General features: G+C 45.9%; 1 protein-coding gene across 1 annotated transcript in view; it reads right to left on the bottom strand.

The window, feature by feature from the left end:
* Nucleotides 1-9,151: 9,151 nt before the first annotated feature.
* Nucleotides 9,152-21,284, bottom strand: part of LOC138165234 (glutamate-rich protein 3-like) — a 132,694-nt gene continuing 120,561 nt past the window's right edge. The window contains exons 13-15 of the mRNA XM_069093352.1: nt 19,624-19,758; nt 12,910-15,213; nt 9,152-11,648 (exon numbers count right to left, since the gene is read on the bottom strand). Of these exons, the coding sequence (XP_068949453.1) occupies nt 12,911-15,213; nt 19,624-19,758 (2,438 nt within the window). The 3' untranslated portion in view covers nt 9,152-11,648; nt 12,910. The remainder of the gene's footprint in view (nt 11,649-12,909; nt 15,214-19,623; nt 19,759-21,284) is intronic.

Below are 21,284 nucleotides of genomic sequence, written 5' to 3'. Positions count from 1 at the left end.
ATGTGATTTTGTCCGTGTAAATGACATTCAAAAATAGGTATTACCATCTCTTTTGCTACTTCCTGCACCCTAAGGACCACTGGACACCTCTGTCATAGTCGCACCTGACACTCCCTTTGTGTGTTATCCCTCCCTACTAGATCGTAAGCTCTTAGAGGGCAGGGAATGTCTTACTTTTCTCTGTATATATACACACATATATAATATACATAATAACCTAATAATATTAGCATTTGTGCTATACTTCTAAGTTTATAATTTTACAAATATGTATATGTATTCAGAAATATATATGTACAGAATGTATATGTGTATGTGTGTGCGCGCGCACACACACACACACACACACACACACACACACACCCTCTGTCCCCAAGCCTTTGTATATAATCAGTGCTTAACAAATGTCCCAATCTGTTGCACATAACTTTTAAAACAAATAGCAGAGGGTTAAAACAAATCCTCATAGAGTAAAACTTGTATAAAAAACCCTTCTGAGGGACAATGTGGGACATGGTTTCTTTTTAAACCTGTCATCTGCAGAAACTGAGCACATGGGATAAATTACATTTAGTTCATGTCTTCCTTAAAGAGAGCTGTTAGGCTTTGTCACTCACATATTCCATTTACTCTATTGCTGCAGCCACAGAGAATGTCCTCTCTGGCAGAAGCACACAGCAAACAAGGATGGTGATTGCCCCAGAGTCCTCTCCTTTGGGTTAGGAAGCGCAGAGGCTGATTCCTGATCACTGCCATCCCTATTTCCCCCAAATGTCCCTAGCAAGTTTTTGACCAAGGTAAAGGAAAACACAAGGGGTCATGAGAAATGTAGGTGATATGACATGGTAGTCACTGGAATGGCTGAGTGATCTCCATGGTGGGGGGGGGGGAGGCAGTAAGATTCATTAACTCATCATAATGTGCCAATTTCTGTACTAACCTCTGGGAGACATATGGCATCCTAGCAAAGACCATATGCACAGACCTCTCACACTGAGAGGCAGCATTTAGCATGCAATGGCTGTCCCAGGACTATGCCCATCACGTGCCTAACTAGACTGTTCTTGGAAGACTCTATGTAATCATCAGAATTAAAACACTAACCCTGAGAAAATCAGTTGTTCCGTGGGTAAAACGGAGTGGACTCTCGAGATCTTCAGTGGGCAAGGAGGGAGGGAGGGAGGGAACATGTATTTAGTGCCTTCTATGGGACAGACACTGAGTTATGTGCTAGGTATACAAAGACGGGCAATAAATCCTTGCACACATATATAAGTGTGTGTATCCATCTTCGTGTTCTTTACAAGGAACTCAGAGTTTAATAATAATAACTAGCTTTTATATAGCAGGGTTTTTTGGTCTTTATTAATTTGTTTATTTACATTTAGTTTACAAGATTCAGTTCCACAATTCCTTGAGTTTCAAATTTTCTCCCCCTCCCTCCCCTCAAAGTTGGTAAAATACTACAACTATTGTATCAGTTTCTGATTTGAACTCAGGTTTCTTGAGTCCAGCTCCAGCACTCTACCCACTGTGCCCTTGGAAACCCCTAGGGGAAGAGCATGATATCACAGGGACCCCTGGTAAGAGAGACTGCCGCAGGGCCACAAGTTCATGCCCTAGGAGGATTGCTGAGGGAGCTAGGAGAGTATAGCTCAGCTCAGACTTGGCAGCCCCTTCATTATGGGCTTTCATGTGGAAGACGGATCAGATGCAGTGCTTGGCCAGGGAGGGAATGGCCACAATAACAGCCATGTTTTAAGTGCTGACTATGTGCCAGACAAGACACACAAGACAATAACTGCTGAGGGTGCAAACAAAGGCACAAGCACTTGCTGTTCTCAAAGAACTTCTGTTCTTATGGAGGAGACGAAATGTACCAGTGGAAGTCTTCTCTCAACGTGAAAGGCTTTGCTATATGTTTCCCAGAGGTTGGGCCACTGGAGTCTACTCAATGGTGATCACTCAGCAGCTCCAATGAATAAAATCCTACATAATTCTGTATTTCTCAAAACCCCATGTGGTTTCTCTCTTCTTGGTCAAAAAAAAATTAAGTCGAGGACACTTGAGGGAGAAAGGGATGAGGCAGTGGAGGCTAAAAGACCTTTTGTGGGATACCCTCTGGCCAGGGGCATTCCTATGCAGATTTGTGTAGAAAAAGATGGCAGCTGAAGACTCTTCCAACTCTGAGATTCCATCATTTTATGATATAAAGTAAAGAATTAAAAGGAAGGTTCTTAGTTGAGGGAAATGGAACAATCGCTTCCCATCACCACCATAATGTTTGCATCCTTTATCCCCTATTGCCTATACTTAAGGAGAAATGGAGGAAGAAGGAAACAAAGAGTTAAAAAATAGAGAGGAAGAGGAAGAAGGCCAAGGCACAGTCTTGAAAGCTCTATCTTAGGGTTAGATAAAAGGGCAAGGTCTGACACGTACTCAAGACATAAAGAACCTAGATTTTATAGAGCTGAGAGAACAGGGCATGAAGGATTCCATGGCTTTCAGTTCTACTGGCCACGTCAGCCCAGTAAGGATGGAAAGAATGGAAATCCAAACACACAAACTCCAGTGATTGTTATGAAAAAGAAAAGGGAAACTGAATAGAGCCCGATTGGAAATCACAGTGACCTTGTTGATGAAGACAAAAGAATATGGAAAGGAAGGTACATAATGACAATGAATATAGAAAAGAAAAAAGAATTGTAGCCCTGTGCAAATAAGGACAGGTTTTCTAAGGCACAGAAGGAGCTGAGGCTGGTGAGAACTGCTAAGTGTTGGGGATGGCATCTGAACCCCTAAAAGGAAGAGACCATTTCTCTGGGATCTGGACCCCGAAAAGGAAAAGCCCCTGGACTTTCCCATGTGGCCCAAGTCCCTGGCAATTGCCTGCCACCACCTCCCAGTCACCACAGACTACTTGGCCACTCCTATGTCCTTCCTACAGTCTCTCTGTACATAAGGTCCATCTATTCCCTCATTGAATTGTTCTGATTCCTTAAGAGTCTGGCCAATGGCTCCGATTCAGTGTAGCCCACTGGTCAATAAAAGTGCGGGAATAGTGAGGGCTCTTAAGATCTCGTCCCCCCCATGGATGGTGTTCCAATAAACCTTGTCTTTGGCTGAAAGGAGGCTTGGGTCGGGTCGGATCCATTCAAGGCAGGACCTGTGTCACTCGCCCTTGAATTTCGGGGTCCCAGTACCCCTAGGCCACAACATGAGGAGAAAAGAAACATCTCCAATTGGAGACAAGAAGAATGTCAATAGCAGGATAGATGAGGCTCCTGTGTGGCCTGGAAGGAAGGCCTGTGACAGATGTCTCAGGAAGCATAAATGCACTCGGCTCACATAGTGCTTCTGATCCTCTTGTCAAGGAGAATGTGGGGAAGTAGTTAAGACGGAAGAACTGCAAATGGCCATGGCCAAAGGTCAAACCAAAGGCCCATGAGTTCGAGTTGTTCCTGGAAAAAATGTTAACGTTTATTACTAAATATGTGGGCTTTGTGGAGGATTTGGGGGGCGGGGGAAGAGAGTATTAACAACTGCCAGCTAGTGTGAGTTCATCAAAAACAATTAACTTTCCTTTCCTTTTTAAAATAAGAGTTTTGAATGAGCTTACTACCCTGGTAACTTTTCGCCCAGCCAGACTCTTGTAGCATTTTTAAAAAGAGAAAGAGTCTTAGAACAGGTCTCCTGAGCCTTTCTCTGTGTCTCATGTCCCCCTGGGCCCCCTCTGAGGAAGCCTATGGAGCCCTCCTTAGAATAGCTGTAAACACATAGAAAAGAAAAGAGTATCCCAAGAGAGGCTGATTATGCTGAAATAAATAGAGCCACCAAATACTTGTGATCACTCCAGCCCCAGGTGAGCATGGTGATGTGGCTGGGGCTTCTTGGGGCCATTCTGCAGACCTTCTTCTCTAGTTCTGGACGTTGGGGGAGCTCAGACCAAGCCCCGTTATACTCCCCGTGGTTCTTGGGCCTTCCTTGCCTCCAGAGCTAGTTAGCTGGCCAAGGCCTGGCCGATAGAGACCAGAGCTCTGTGGGAGGCTCTTTGGGGGAGGCCCCTGAACAGCACAAGGGATTTCCTCTCCAGGCTTTGCCTTGTGGGGAGGGGACATTGGGATTCTGAGGGTTTGTTTGTCTTCCTGCTCCTCTAACAAAGACTGGGAGAAAGTAGTCTTTATATCTTAGTTCAAAAGCAGCAGGAGGTCTCAGAGGCCAGCCATGACTAGTCCGTTTTCCTCATTTTACAGGAGACAAAGCTGGGCCACAGGAAGGCTCATTGGCTTGTCCGGCACCAGACAGCCAGTGCGTTTCTGAGGCAGGGTTGGAATGTTGGGGAATCTGTGTCCAGAGCCCTTCTAGCTAGTATGCCATGCTGTAAGAGCCACTGAGAATGAGGGGGTGGGCTAATTGTCATGTGCACTCTCAGACAGAGCGCCAGCAGTGAGAGCTGGGTCTTTGAAGCAGAAAAATACAGGATTAGATGATCAGGACCCACATCTCTGCCAGGCCTCCGGCAAGGGCTCTTGTGGTGTCCTCATGGACAAAGACATCATTCCTCCCATACAGTCAAATACCAGGAAACTAGGGCTGGTGGGCATCTTGCCAGCTGCCAGTTGAGGCCCCATATTCTACCCACCCCACTTTCTACGTCTCCATATACCTTGTAGTTGCCCAGGCAACAGAAATCAGATCAATGCTACAGTTCCCATGGGAAGGCGTGAGGCATCCCATGGCCCTCTGGTCCCATTCACCTTGGCTACTACTTTCCTGTTCAGACGTTCCTCCCTTTTGTGATCATTCCCTGTCCCCATTAGAATGTGAGCTTCCTGAGGAAAGGGATGATCTCACATTTGTAGGAATTGCACCAATACACAGTATAGTGCCTGCTATACAGTGCGGGCTTAATAAATGCTTGGTTCCATTCCTTCACTCACTCACTCACTCAACAATAACATCTAAGGCCCACTAGATAAGAGGATTCTTCCATCCAGCTTGGATGTATGCATATCACGATCTACAAGATAGCACATTCTTCCTCCTTTCTTCACTCTCCCCCTCACATCCCTCGGTCAATTAAAACAGAAGTACTGAGGGGTCCCCCCTAGCCTAATGCCAGGGTGGCTGCCTTTGGCCTCCTTGGCAGCAGCACTCCCACTAGGATCCCTCTTGTGTTCAGTCTTTGGCCCTAGAGTGCAAGACCTTGGAAATCTGAGCAGAGGCCAGCGGGCCCAAGTGGGGAGGAGGAGCCCTAAGCAGCTGGAGTTGTGTTCAAAGAAAACTTTGTATTCTACATCCTTTTTTTATGGTAAACTTTGATAAAAATGAGCAACTGGCATTTCTTTTTTTAAAAATTATACCTGAATTTAGAAAATATGAATCACACAAATCTCCTGTGCCTAATTAAATATGAAACTCATGAAGGAAATATATCTCCCAGGATTTGAGAAGAAAAATTGTAATATGGGCCGCCCATGTAGAAAGCAAGGAATCACAGATGGACAGCCCCAGGGTGACACTGGCACCAGGGAAATGTGGCAAAGCTGGGAAGAAGGAAGGCCCCTCGCTTGCTGACCAGCCAGGACCCAGGGGAGCCGAGCTCACTGTATCTGAAGAGCTGTCAGAACTCGATTCTGCCTGGCCCCTGAGGACACAACCGGGAACAGTGGAAAGAAGGTGAGAAGAGGAGAAGGGGTCCTTTAAGAGGAACTTTCCAACAATCACAGCTCCCCCAGCGTGTGATGGGCGACCTCCAAAATGGCAACCCTCCCCCTTCCTGGAGGTCTTCGGAGAAGGAGAACTGGCTATTTATCTGGTATTAGAGGGAGCTAGGGAAAGCAGTGGACAGAGTGTGAAACTTGGAATCAAAAAGACCGGAGTTCAAACTCTTCCTGAGACCCTTACTAGCTGTGTGACCCTGGGCAAGTCATTTAACTTCTGCCTACTTTTGCTTCCTCATCTTCAAAATGGGGATAATAAAAGCAGCTTCCTCCTCGGATCGTTGGTGGGGGGGGGGAGGCAGACGAGCTAGTGGACGTGTGTAGATCTGCCGATCCCCAAGGCAGTCTTTGAATGTGCGCTTTTGCCGTTGTTATACTGTAGTGGGGGTTCTTTTCATGGTGTGGTTTGAAAGGAATAGGGGAGCTTTCTGAAAAAAGAAAGGGCCCTGACACTTCAGCAGACCTGCCCCCAAAGGCTCCAAGGCACCCACAAGATGCTGAGAGCAGAGCTGAGCAGATGCTCTCCCTCGCCCCTTTTTCGAGGGGAAGAACGCCACAGTGATACAATGAGGTGCGTCAGCCAACGCTAACGCAGCATTTGAACTCGAGTCTTTCTAGCTCTGAGGCCAGCTCTTTGCCTGTTCTCTCACCTGGGGCATGTCTGTCCAGACACAGAAGCAGGTGGCGCTCCATCCCCCTCACTGGAAAGCCTGGGACTCTGGGGAAGATGGAGAACTTTGAAATTTCTCCTGGGCACAGGATCCCTCCCCCTTCAGAGTGATGAGAGGCCAGCCTGTGGAGGAAGGGAGGGGCCTTTTCTGCTCTGCCTCCCACGTGGCTGCAAGTCTCGGCATCTTCAGTGGCAAATAAATCCAGCAGGTGCCCCCACCACCCTTGCTAAGGGACATTCAAAATCATGACAGCCCAAAGCACTTCTGCTTCTAATGGATTTAGAAATCTGAAACAAAGCTTGTGAATGCAGGAAATGATGGACTTCCTCTGTTGGGGACCCGCTGCACCTGTTGGATCAAAGTGGGATTAAACATGTATTATGATCTGACTTCAGTCTACAGAACTAATCCCTATCAAGGCTTGCACACAAAGCATTCACCTGATTGGAGAGTCAGGTCCTTCCAAAAAGTAGTGCTTCTCAAGAAATGGAGGGAAGATGGTGAGGTGGCAATGCCCCTTGGCCTCAGAGTCTGGGGGCCTGAGTTCAAGGATGGGTTCTGCCCCTAACCTGCCTCATGACTCATGACTTCTCTGGCTTCAGGTTCCTCATGCTACAGTTGGAATCAAAGGGCCTAGGTTCAAATCCTGTCTCTGTCACTTAGCACCTAAATGATCTCTCAGAAAGCAGGCTGCTGTCTCAGCGACCTGTTCGATTCTCACCCGTGTTCCACCATCTTTCTGCCAGAGATGGTCCACCCACTATTCTTTCTCCTGTATTTGCTTTCTCTTGACTTTGTTAGCATGCCAGGTGAACACATGGGATAGTCAGAGTTGTCTCCCATTCTTGTCAAATAATCAGGTCATCTTCTTCAATGGGTATCTTAATACAATATCTTTGGGGCAGCTAGAGGGTATAGTGAATAGAGCACCAGCCCTGGCATTAGGAGACACTTAACACATACTAGCCCTGTGACCTTGGGCAAGTCACTTAACCCCAATTGCCCTGTCTTCTTCCCTCCAAAAATACAAAAAAAAAACCCAATATCTTTACTCTTGTCCTTCTTTGTTTCTTTCTTTGTTTAGTGATTAATTATTGAGGTGTTTACATCAACCATGTATCTCTCTCCATTGAATGCACTTTACCAGAGACAACCCAGTCTACTCTCTTCTTCCTGAATAATTCATTCTGGGACTAATTCATTCATTTATGGTCTTCGATAGATAGGTAATAGATGACAGCTATATGTGTGTGTTCACATACACACGGAGATAGCTGACATACACACACATTAACAATACAACTCATCTATCAGAATGTATGTGCATGTATGTGTGTGAAAATCTATAGATATGTGAATGTATGTGTATATGCATTATATGTTATTTACATTAGATACACACATGTGTGTATGTATCTACATATCTATATATATGAGAGAGCTATATTTTTTGGAGTGGGGAAGGCAAAGCAATTGAGGTTAAGTGACTTGCCCAAGGTCACACAGCTAGTAAGTGTCAAGTGTTTGAGGCTGGATTTGAACTCAGGCCCTCCTGACTCCAGGGCCAGTGCTCTATTCACTTCATCACCTAGCTGCCCTGAGTGATATATTTTGACCCTCTAACTGAATGCCATGATCTGAACAATAGGCACCTTCACCCACATTTTTTTCTGTTGCTAATCATTAGGACAAAGACTCTTTAGAACGTTTATTGATCTCTTCCAGGCATCTTGCAAATTTTCCCAAACTTGATGCAATCTATATCATGTTCCTAAACACATGCACACATGCATACATTCATGCACACATGCACATGCTTACACATATACACACATCTATAAACACATGCAGATATATACTCATGGGTACATACACCCCCCCAGACACATACACACCTATATACAGATGCAAACACACACACACACACACACACACACATGCTCTCCATAATTGGCAGGAGCTCCCTCCATCCTCCAGGACCCTCTTGAGTCCTTCGTTTGTCCTTGGATGCTTTTTGCACCTGGTCCCATCCTATCCCCCATCATCCTCATCCACTCCACAACTCTAGAATGCAGCCGTGTTGGCCCGTCTGCCATTCCTCACCAATAACTCTGTGATGGTCTTCTCCTTGCCCTCACACCGACCTTTGCCTCCACCTAGAATGGTCTCCCCCCTCATCTTGTTTTCTAGATTACCAGATTCCTGTAAGACATGGCTCAGAGGCCACTTTCTGCAGGAGGCCTTTCCTGGTTCTCCCAATTGCTGGTAGGGCCTTCCCCTCAAAGGCCACCTTCCTTCTCTTCGATGGATGTCTCTGGTTATTCACATGCTATTCCACCTTCCCACATTTGGACAGGACACTTATAAAGGAGAGATGACTGTTGCCTCTCCTTGAATTCTCAGTGCTTAGCCCTGTACCGGTATGCAGTAGGTGCTAAAGAGAAGCTTTTTGGTTGATGGGCACACAGTGAACACAGTAAGTGTTTGTTTCTCGCTACTTGATCAATGGATCTAAATGGAAGTCTCCAGACCATCCAGTGACCCCTTGGGGGGGGGGGAGGAAGGATGGGCAGAGATGAGAGTGGTACAGCATGGGAAGGAGAAAACGGGTTGTGATCTCTCCTTCTAGAGCATGTTCCACACTGTGGAGATCCAGAATCCAGGCACACATTGAGGAGCCACCTTAAGGAGTTCATCCTTTCAATATTTTATTTATTGGTATTTTAGAGTAAAGAACACTGGAAGAGAGGAGCAGCGGAGTGGCGATCCTCACACTTTCCCTAACATATGGCCCCCATGGAAGGCCCAGCCCAAGAATACGAAATTCCAGAGAGAAAATTTAGGTGTGCCATGAACAGTGTCATCCCAGCAGACTTTGATGCCATGAGTCGTTTGTATGAATTATTGTTTTCTTCCCACCCATCATACAGAAAGCATTGTTCGGTGCAGGAAAGGAGCTTCCACATTCCATGACAGCATTGTCATTCCAAAGGGAGAAGACAGAGCACAAGGACAGAAGAACCCTGATTAAGGCTCATTGAAACACAGCATTTCATACTTGGAGGGTGAGATCATGCCCCCTTCCACCCGGTGCCTCCATGCAGGCTGGTGAAGAAGCCTAGTAGAGCAGGGGACTGCCATCTCCCAAGCCAGCTCACTCTGGTTATTAACTTAGGGCTGGGGGAGAAGGCAAGGCAGGGGAGGCAAATACCATCAGCCCTCCCAGTTCTACTGAGATCTCATCGCTCCCTCAAAGGCCCAACTTCACCCCTCTGATCTATTATATTTACTATGAATACCAAATCCTACTTGCTCCCCCTCAAAAAAAACCTTCTTCTGTAGTGAATGATCAATGATCAGGTTCCTTAAAGAATTCTCCTTTACCAAGCACAAAAGAGTCAACCAAAATAAGAAACCTGGTTCCCTATGTTGGTGGCATTTGTGTATGAAGTTCACTGCCTGTTTGGGGGAGCAAATGGCTTTGCTGGGGAGGGGGCTTGGGAAGGATGGTTTGGTTTTGGACCAGATCTGTGCCTTTTCTGGCATTGGGAACTCCCAGTGAGGGGATTCCCTCTACCAATGAATGAGCTCAGCACCTTCTAGACTTACTTGTGATCATTTCTCTATATAATTTATCTGCCTTTTTACTCAGAGGTTCACAGATTCAGAAAGGATCTCAAAGTCCACTTGGCACACCCCCCCTTATTTCACACATGAGGAAACTGAGATTAGGGGATGGCATCACTCACTCAAGGTCACATAGAGAACAGATATCAGAGGTGGGATCTGAACTCAGACTCTAAAGTGCTTTGTCCACTTCTATAAGGGGAAAAGGTGGCCAATGCCAGTAGCCCCCAGGGGCCATGCCCTGAGGCCAGAGGAATCCCCAGAGAAGTCATGGGCCCTTTCTGTAGAGGGAGACACACTAATACTCATCTAGGAAGTGCTGCCTGTGGTGATCCAGAAATCCAATGCTGCTATTTATTGATGCAATTCTTAGAACAGATTCCCTCCCCCCATGGAAGTGGGGAGCAGTGGGTCAGCCCAGCCCTCCTGATCACTCCTTGCAGCATCAGCACTGACTCCACCAGGGCCTTGATGCATACAGGGCTGGGCTCTCCCAATGACTCCAGGGCTATTCTGTTCTCTTCACTAAAGCTAAAGGAGACACTCCTTTGGTTCAATGTTGGTTTCCCAGGAATGAGGACTCTTAAGATGAAATGATGTAAGCTTTAAGCTTAGCTGGCTGTCTGGGGAAGGAAGGATAATAAAAATGTGCTCACTCTCAGGAAACATTTCAAAATAACCCTTCCCACTTATAGGGAAGCACTTGGCATTATCAGAAAGAAGGGAGCTTTCTAGACTCTCATCAAAGATATTTTATCCACCAAATCTATCTTTTCAGGACAATTCCCAAGGATTGCATTGGATAGGCCACACTGCACTTTGATGGAAAGACATGGGAGATGCCTTGACACAATTTTCATGGACCAAGAAGCCAAGTCATTGGCAACCCCAAGCCATGAGTCTGACTTAGGTAACCTCCAAGCAGTTAACTGAGATTAAAATGGAAATTAAAATAAAAAATCAATTTGCATAAACCCATAAAGCTATAGAGTGATTTTGCATAAAACAGTCAGGTAGTAGCAGGATAGAAGATATGAGTTTTAAAATATGATTTCACTTAGAAAATTGATGGACATCAGTGATGGGAAACATTTACAGGCGGATCCCGGCAGAGAGCATTTCTTCCAAGTGATTTTCTTGCAAGGGCATTTCAGTGGCAAATCATGGAGTTCCTCTGGATGAAAGAGAAAATTCTGTCTTGTTGAGTAGCAGCAAAAATGAATAGATCAGCATCTTGATCCAGCACAAATCTATAGCTGTGTGGTGTGTGTGTGTGTGTGAGTGTGATTGTGAGTTGCGTGAGTGTGTGTGAGTTTGTGAGTGTGTATGTTTGTGAGGGTGTGTGTGTGTGTGAATATGTGTGTATGAGTATGTGTGTGAGTATGTGTGTGCGAGTGTGTGTGTGAGTTTGTGAGTGTGTGTGAGTATATTTGTGAGGGTGTATGTGTAAGTGTGTGTGTGAATATGTGTATATGAGTATGTGTATGTGTGTGAGTGTGTGTGAGTGAGTGTGTGTAAAATACTCAGAGGGAGAAAAAACACTTAGTGCTGTAAAGTTCTGGATAGGACAATGATTAGAGACTTGATCATCTGCTCCTTGCACTTTCCAGAAGATATTTAAAGACATCTGAAAAATAAGAAAAAGGTAGGCAATGTTACCAGCAGGAAAATTCAGCATAGCCAAGCAGAACCCTCACTCATCATTGTGAGGGTGTCAGATGAATACAGAGATACATCAGAGGTAGGACACACTTTGGAGATTGCTGCTTGTTCCATATTTATTAACAAATACAAACTTTACCAAAATTCTAAGGAAGGCACAGAAAATACTTAACAGAAATAAGCCAGATAAAATTTCATGTCATCCTGTTCAAAAAATAAAGAGAATAAAAGAGAGAGGGGAAAAAAGGAGAGAGAAGGGGAGAGAGAGAGACAGAGAGAGAAAGAGACAGAGAGACAGACAGAGAGAGAGACAGAGAGAGAGACAGAGAGAGAGAGAGAGAGAGAGAGAGAGAGAGAGAGAGAGAGAGAGAAAATTTCTCTCCCACTTTGGGGCAAAGGGGAAAAGAGCCCCTTGTTACTCCCTTCCCAACATTAATCTTTTTATTCTGACTTTGTGCCTCTGGATAAGGAGAGAATAGTGAGCTATTTACAGTGAGGACCTGGGTTCCTGATTCACAGGGGAAAGCAGCAGAAAAATCTGAAAACAAATACAATACTTAGTGAGGGCATGGAGTACCCTGCTCCATCCCCACCCCCCACAACACAGTGGTTCCATCCAAAGCCATTACTCTGAAGCTACCAAGTCTCGAACTCTAGGGAGGGGCACATTTAGTTGAGAAGCAAAGTAGAGGAGGAGAAAGTGTTTCTCCCACCAGATTTCAGCAGCTGTGGCTCACCCCCAGCTAACTCCAGCTCCCAGATCACACCTCCCTTCTTGAGTGGCAGTGAACCCTCCCTTTTCGATGTTTCTAGCATACTTTAACTGCCCTTTTCTTCCATCCCCCTCTCTGCCTTGCATTGTGTGTCTCTGTGTACAAGCCCCTAGCCCTTATCCCCTGAGAATGGAACTTCCTTGAGGTTAGGATCTGCCTTTTTTTTTTAATTTCTCCAGGGTAGGGATTGCATCCTTTTGTCTTTGGATCTCCAGTTCTTAGTACAATTCCTCAAACATATTAGGCATTTCACAAACATGTGTTGGCTAATTGCCTTCCTAGCTCCTTGCATATGAGAGGACTTTCATGCATGCTCACTGCTGAATTCACTGATTGCCCCAGGGGTGGACAGAGTCCCCAGGAAGGACTCTCTTATGCAGAGCTTGCCTGTGTGTTGGGCAGGCCCAGGAATGGTCCCTGTCTCTGCTGCTTGGAGTCCTGGGCGATTCTCACCTTAGGGCCTCGGGGCTTCAGTTCCTGGGGCACCATCTTTCCTTGGGGCTGTGCTTTCTTGCTTCTCTCTGATTTCAGCGCTCTCGTTTTCCACAGTCATGGTTTCTAAGGCCTGGGGACTCTGGCTCTGGGGCCCTCCCTCTCGGGTTCGAGCTTCTCCCCTGGGCGCTGGTGATCTCAGTCTGGATTCCTGCCCATACCCCGCCTCCTCAGCCTGGCTGTTCTCCCTCATCCAGTCTTCTCTCACAATGCCCCCCCTCTGGTCTCTCTCCCATCCCGATGCCTGGATCATTAGCCTCGTTCCGAGAACCCCTTCCTGGGTGGCTGGGGCTGCCTCTGGGGCTGCTTTCTCTGTCACCTCCTCCACAGCTGGGACTCGTTCTCCCCTCCCCGCTTCCACTGCCTCCCTGCCTGTAAGGGCTGTTTTCTTTAGTAGCTGTTCCTGTCTGAGCCAAGTTTCCCCCGCAGCAACATCTGACGGAGAGGAGGCTTTATTTTCTTCTGTTTTGCCCTCAGATCCTGTCTCATCTGCCAACAACTCCCCCTCCAGTGCTGTGGCTGCCATCCCTCCTGTGTCCCCCAAATCTGCCTCAGCTCGTCTTTCCAGAATGGTTTTCCCATCCTGTATTTTGTTCTCTGGGGCTTCTTTCTCCAGAGACATCTCTGTCCCTGTCCTTGGTGCCGGCGCTACTTCTTCACCGACCTGTTCCTGCATCCCTGGGACTTCCTCGAAAGCAGCCCTGTGGGTCTTCGCTAGGACTCCCATCTCCTTAGCTCTTCTTCCTCCTATTTCCCCCAGGGCCTCTACCCTTCCCATGACCAATGCTTCCTTTGTTGTGGTCTCATCCTCAGGTGTCCACTCCTTTCTTGTCAACGTGACGTCATGCGCTCCCTCTCTCTTGCTGTCTGACCTCCCCACCTCCTCTGGTAATTCCATCTCCGGTTTCTCCACTTTGTTTTCTTCTTTTGCCCTGCAGGTCACCTCTCTCGTGGCTCTATCTCTGGTTTCTCTATCTTGTCTTTCCATTTCTTCCTCCATCCCTGGGATCCCTTCTTTCCCTAACAACCCTTTGACTTCAGAAGCTGATTCCTCTGGGGATAGTTTTCTCTCATTTTCAGCACTTTCTCTGAGAAACACCGCCCTCTCCACAGGCTCCATTCCCTGCCCTAATTCTCCTTCCTTGGTGTCACACGCCTTTTCCTCTTTCTCTTCTCCTCCATTTGTGGTTTCTTCCAATTGCTCAAAAACCTCCTTGGCTTCAGCTACATCTAGGGGTATCATCACTTCCCTCTGGGACAAAGTTTCCCTCAGAGTTTCATTCAGTGCCTCAGTTTCCTCCTCAGTCATTATTTCTTCTTTCACAGCAGCTATCTCCTTTCTGGGCCCCCTAACATCTTCCAAATCAACTCCCCCCTTTACCTCTCCCCCCTCTGGGGACACACTCCTCAGAGCTGCTGCCTTTTGCCCACCTTCCTGCCCCTCTTGATATGTTCCTGCACAGTCCTCCATCTCTGACACTTCTCTCCAAGCTGCCATATCCTCCGTGGCTGGTGACACAGATTCTGTGCATCCTCCTTCCTCTTCAATCTCACTCTCAGCCTCTTCCTCCTTGGACTTTGCTATTGCATTTTGGATCACTATCTCCTCCAGCCTTCCTTCACTCTTGCCCTCATGCCTTACCTCCCCTGTATCCCTCTGGCCTTCCCTGGTTGCTTTCTCTACAGTCACCTCCTCTTGGATCCCAGCCTTCTTCCTCTCTGAGCCCGAATCTCTCCAGGTCTCCTCTTCAGTTATGACCAGGGCTGTTCTCATCCTCTCTGCTGCTTCCCCCTCTTCCTTAGATGCTAACCTCTCTCCTTGAACTCCTGTCTCCTCTCCATCCCAGTGGGCCCCAGGGACCTCCCTGACCTTTGTCAATTCTGCTACTTTGACTAAAGCTTGAGGTGCTGGTGAGTTGACCTCCACCCACCCCCTCCCCAGAGCTGCCTCAGCTTTCTCCTCCTTTTCCTCCCCTTGCTCCTCTTCCTCCTCCCCCTCCTCTTGGGCCTCCTCTCCTTCCTCTTTCCCCTCCTCTTCCTCCTCCTTCCCTTCATCCTCCCCCTCTTCTTCTTCTTCCTTCTCCTCTTCTTTCCTTGATCTGGGCTCCTCTGCTTGTGCCTCTGGCACAGTTTTCTTGGGCTGTGGTACCACCTCCCCCTCAGAGGCTTCTCTCCTCTTCAGCTGCTCTCCCTCAGGTGCATCATGTTTGGACTCTTCAGCCTCCATCTCCAGGGCCATTGTTTCCTCTGCCAACAAGTCCCCATCTGGAGTTGCAAAAATAATCAAAGCATTATGTGAGAGGTGTGTAGTCTCTGCAGTTCTATCAGATGCTATTTTCAGGGAAATGAAGAACAAGGCAGAGAGAGGGCTGGGTTTTGTTTGCTACAGTCTTTCATCAAAAATAGTCCAGAACTTCTGGAGAAAGAGATTGGGAGAGGAACCTGTGGTACCTAGCCAGGGGGTACTGAGTCAGTTTGAACAGGCATGAGAGAGCTGATTGTTAAATTCTAACCTAACTTTGACAATGAATGTAAAACACTTTACAATAGAAATCTGAGCTATTAGAATTTTAAGGTTACCATGCTTGTAATGTGTTTGGCAAATTTAAAGTGTCATATTTGTCAATCATCATTATTTTAACATGCAAATCAATATTGAAAATGTCCATCATTATCTCCTCTCAGTTCCAAGCCTCTGGCTGTGTTGTTTAATGGAAATTATGTTGACTTGTACCCTTCATTCTGGGGCAATTCTCTATAAATACAAGTTGGAGATGAGCTGCTTATCTGCATGGGTAAGGGAGTTCCCTCACTGGGAAGATCTTGCCCCAAAGAGCTACAAACTGCACTAAGACTTTTGAGACACCCTTATAAAACACCTTTGGGTTCACCAATAGCTGCCTTCAAATCATCTGCTTTGAGCTTTATAACAATCCTGGAAATTGGTGTTATCACCCTCATTTACAAAAGAAAGAAACTAAGGCCCAGGAGGATATGTGATTTCCCCCTGTTCTTACAGCTAGTAAGACTCAGAAAAATCAATCCCCTACCTGGGCCCAGGTCTTCATGGTTCTGAGTCAAGCCAAGCTAGCCCCTGCAACACACTGCCTTGAAGATATGCTGTTAGAAGAGAGCACCCCTTCTCAATAAAACCCAGGGTATCCATAGTAACTAACTCCCTTCTCTGCCATTTAAAACCATCCACAATCTAACCTCCATCTACCTCTTCAGTCTTAGGAAACACTCTTCCCTCCATGGTCCCTTCCAGTCCAACTGGCCTCCTGCCTGTTCCTGGAGTTGTCCTTGGTCCTGTCTCCCTCTCATTGTCCAAGCTTTATCTGCTGCAGGAGACCTTTCCTGATTCCTGAGTGTTTAGTACTTCCCTCCCCCTTACTGTACATCTACCTGCATCTGCTTACCATGTGCACGTTGCATACGAGCATCATGTACAGACTCAGCTATGTGAATCTGCTCTGACGGAAGGGAAGCTCCTTGAGGGCAGATGTTTCACTTCTGTCTTTTGTCCTTAGCACTTAGCACTGTGCTCGGCACACAGATGCTTAATCAATCCTTTCCATACATGGTGTAATGCTTCGGGATTAGCCCGTGTGCCAAGGGGACAAGACTCAACATGTTTGTTATTAAATTAAGGATAAGATTAAAAGCAAACGGAGGTAAGAGATTCAGCGGCAACACAGCTGGGAACAACGAGCCCTTCCAAACTCGAGCTTCAGCCCTCGGATTTTAATGAAAAATACACTTTAAAATGTCCTTTTCAAAGGTTCCCTTGTAAGTCCTTTATTGTGCTAAGCTGGCTCCCAAATCTAGAAGCGACTCAAAGACCCCTCAGGAAGTCAGTGGCACGGAATCACTGAGCCTGGGCTCCACGGTCTGGGCAATGAGGTGCATGGCCCTACAGGTGGGGGCCGCCCATGAGCACACCTAGGGCAGAAGGGGCTTGGCTAGGACAAGCTGCTGCCGACCTGAGGCCAGGCTAAATCACAGCAAGGAAGCATGGGCGACAAAAGAGAAAGGGGACAAATCTGACATAATTCTGTGCATTACTCTCTAACCACATGTTCTCGTTTCATCCACACAGCATGGAATGGTCACCAGGATGCTGAACGGTTACTCAGGAAGAGCCGGATTCCAATCCTGCCTCACACACACTAGCTATGTGACCCGGAGAAAGGCATATGACCATGAACCTGCACTGTGTGTGTGGGGGGGGGGGGCGAAGGGAGGCTACTTCAGGGGGCTCTTCTAGCTCGGAATCTATGATCCTGGTTTTATTCTCTCCTTACCTCTGCCTTCCTCAGTCCTTCTCTTCCATCAAGGCTCAGCTCAGGTGGTGTTTCTATCAATTTAAATGTTTTTCTTCCTCCTGTAATTTTCCCAGACTTCTTTGTCTCTCACCCCTTTGCCCCCATATCCTCGAACCTAGATAATACCTCTCTATGCATATCCTGGGCTCTCCAGTCCCAGTTGAATGGAAGCTCCTTGAGAGCAGTGACAGTTTGGGGCTTTGTATGCCCAGGACTTAGTACAGTGTCTTAAAGACACAAGATGATTAGCAATGCTTGCTGAATTGGAATTCGGATCAATGCCTAGCAAGCAGCAGATTAATTCTCTGGGCCTGGGATAGGCTAGTGCCTTGAACAAATCAGACCTGTAGTGAGTGATCTCTTCTCATCCCGTATTCGAGTCCCTCATCACAAGTGGCTCCCAATTTCTAGTCTTATTAGTCAGGAACAATAACGACTGATATCTAGCTAGATAAAGACGAGTTAAGAATCTTATTGAAACTAGAGTAATGGTCATTGATTTTCCTTAAATGAAATAAACTAAGCACAATGGCTAAGTGCCAGTGAATTAGAATGTTTCTCCTCCTTTTGAAAATGCCACCTGCCCATGAAAGGAGATGCTGAAATCTCCCACATGATTAAAATACTATGTCCAACACCTCAGACACGTGTGGGCTGAGTGATCCTGAATGATCGTATGCAGCAGAGGCTCTTGTGATGCCCATTTTACAGATAAGGTTTCTTAAATTCACAGGCTCCTTAGAAGTTGTATTATCCAACACCCATCACCACCACCATTTTACAGGTTGGGAGAAGTGAGGGTCCTGTTTGAAGATGTGTCAAGAATAAATAAATGGGGGTGGCTAGGTGGCACAGTGAGTAGAGCACCAGCCCTGGAGTCAGGAGGACCTGAGTTCAAATCCAGCCTCAGACACTTAACATAAAAAAACTAGCTGTGTGATCTTGGGCAAGTCACTTAGCCCCAACTGCCCTCCAAAAAGGCAAATGGTGGTGGTTTTCTGACTCCCTTTCCACCACACCACACAGCCTCTCATTTGCATGAGATTAGATTGTCCCTCTGAAGTGAGGGGGAACATCATAATGATGATGAGGAGGAGAAAAGATATAATCAAATTAATAATGTCCAGGGGTGTGAGGGAGCAACCACATCCACCCACAAGAGGCTGGACGTTAACATTTTATTGTGATCATTTACTCCTCAGAAATTTGCAAATGACACAAATCAGGGTTTGAATTATTGTTTGTTGAAGGTCTGGACTTTAGACTCTAAGAAAATGATGGAGAAAATGTGAATGATGCAGATGAATCATAAAGGTGTACTGTGCATACATCCATTTTTGGAGGCTGGTTGTTAAACATTTACCAGTTTAAATACTTGATACCACCATTAATAGCTTGCACTTTTTTATAACACTTAAAAGTTTACAAAGTACTTTAAATACATTAATGCATTTGAGTTTCAACCATGATCTCATGAAGTAAGGGCTATTATTATCCCCATTTTACTAATGAGGAAGCCAAAATTCAAGGCTGATAAGTGGCCAAATTTGAACCAGGGCCTCCTGATCCTAAATCTAGGCCACAATTCATCACCTATTATGCCAAGCTGAAGGATGTGTCAATGAGCTCAGTGGAATCTTGCTATAAAGACCCATCTTGTATAACATAAGCCTGAAAGTCAAATCCACAGGGCTCATTTCATCTTGAACTTCACAAGGAAGTGAGCATCCTTAATACTAGTCATTTAAAAAGTGTGTGTGGGAAGAAGAGAATGATGGAGGCAGAGACTCAGAGACTGGAGGCAAACAATGCATCAGCAGCCATTTCAGTGCCATAATTGGGTCAAGCATTCTAAGTGGCACTCTGAAACGGAATGCTCATTACCTCTCGTCAGGTCATATGCCAAAAGCAAGAATTCCTTCTTGTTTCTGAAATAAAAGTAATTCAAACAAATCCTTTCTAAACGTGTGCTTGTTCCCAATGACTTCAAGGAGTAGATGTAAGCCTCTTCACCGAGCACTGCAAATGAGGACCAGTTGGGCCAATCATTTGTATTGGCCTACTGAATAAGACAGAGGCAGCTTGTGAAAAGGGTCAGTATTTGGAGCAGAGAATCACTGTCATAGCCAGAGGACATCTTGTGATCCCCTTTCTTTCCCCCTTAACCCATTTATTTAAAAAAAAAAGATCAATACCCAGCTTTGAGCTTCTATAACCAATGAATGCCCCTTATTCATGAAAGAATAATGAAACCACGAAAAGGATCAGGAAGGAAGAATAGATACAGAGATGAAAGATGGAAATGGAGCTCCCTTTTCAAACGTGTTCCTAGGTAAAAGTTTGACCTCACCTTTGTGAAGGCGATCCAGACTACTCAGTCCTTCTTGGGCTTCATCTGCACTGGAGTCACTAGGCTCCATTTCAGAAGGGGATGGCTCATTCTCTTCCACTGATTCTTTTATTTCCTCTTGGATTGATTTGAGATCTTCAAAAATATGGCAAAATATAAAACACAGGTGGGGAAGGGGAGGGGGAGAACATTGGATGATTTCCAGGCATTTTAGTAGCAAATATAACAGAGGAAGATTAACTTCAAATCATTCCCTCTAAACTGTGATCATCCTTAAAAGATGCATTAAGATCTGACAATTCCCAAGCCATGATTTCATAAGGAAAAGCCAATAGACACAAGAAAAGAATTCAACCAGACCAGCAAGAAATTCCTGTACAAAAAGGCAGGAGGCATGCTCATGCAGCAATTAGTCCTCAGACCCCAAAGCAATGGTGATGGGCTTGTCACCATCTTGGAAATGTTTACGTAAGGAAGTGCTCCAAAAAGTCCTGGCGTTCCCTCCTTTGGAGTGGATGTTATAGACAATTGTCGCCCTTTCGGCGCCAGACGAACGCCAGGAGGGTGTCCCTTGTTGTGTTTTAGCTGTTTCTCAGACTCAGAGTTGATATAAATGAAACAAAGTTCACTCATTTTCAAGTTGTGTTTGGTTTCTGACTTTTAACATGAAAGACAGTATTACTCTGACACTTTAACCATGTAGAATACCACAAAGAAATCTCGACAACATAACCTTTCTGATGCCTACCAAATGGGGACTACCTGAACTCAGGTCAGAAAGACCTGAATTCGAACCCAGCCTCAGACACTTACTAGCTGTGTGACCCTGGGCAAATCAACTAACCCTATTTGCCTCAGTTTAATCATCTGTAAAACAAGCTAGAGAAGGAAATGGCAAATCACTCCAGTATCTTTGCCAAGAAAACCCCAAACGGGCTCACAAAGAGTAGGACTTGACCGAAAAACAACAACAAAGTAGTTGAAATTTCCCTTCCATATTCTTCCATTTCAACCTCACCCTTTGCCTGCCCCCTAGCTACCTTTGGTCCCAAGTCCACATGTGCCCTGTGTCTATAGTGCGGCACTATTGATGAACCCACCTTGCAGAAATGAAAGAGCATTGACTCTGGCTTTAGAGAACCTGGGCTAAGATACTACATTGGCCACATATTACCTGGGGACAGTCACTGAGCCTCCATTCTTCTTCTGCAAATGAAAGACTTGGACTAAATGGTCTTTGAGGTCTCTTTGAGCCCTCACTCTGTGATCCAACTCCAAAATTACCACTTTCTTTATTCATCCTATCCCAATTGGAAGTCCCATTCACCAGCTACGCTCAGCTAGTTTTTATGAGGAAAGTAAACAATGAATTCATGTTGTTCTAATGTAGCAGCTAGGTAGTACACTGTGGACAATGCAGGATTTGGCGTCAGGGGGACTAAGGACTAAGTCAAATCCTGTCTCAGACACATATTAGCTGTGTGACCCTGGATAAGTCACTGAACCTCTATGTGCCTCAGTTTCTCATCTATAGAATGGGGATAATAATATTATTTACAACCCGGGTTATTGTGAGGATCAAATGAGTAGATTAGAAAGATAGATAGATAGATAGATAGATAGATAGATAGATAGATAGATAGATAGATAGATAGATAGAT

This window comes from Petaurus breviceps, unplaced genomic scaffold, assembly GCF_028583685.1.
Source record: "Petaurus breviceps papuanus isolate PSGF00001 unplaced genomic scaffold, PetGlider_PUasm1.0 208, whole genome shotgun sequence".
Classification (NCBI taxonomy): domain Eukaryota; kingdom Metazoa; phylum Chordata; class Mammalia; order Diprotodontia; family Petauridae; genus Petaurus; species Petaurus breviceps.
Note: the sequence above shows the minus strand (reverse complement) of the source record. Positions and strands in the feature narration are given on the sequence as shown.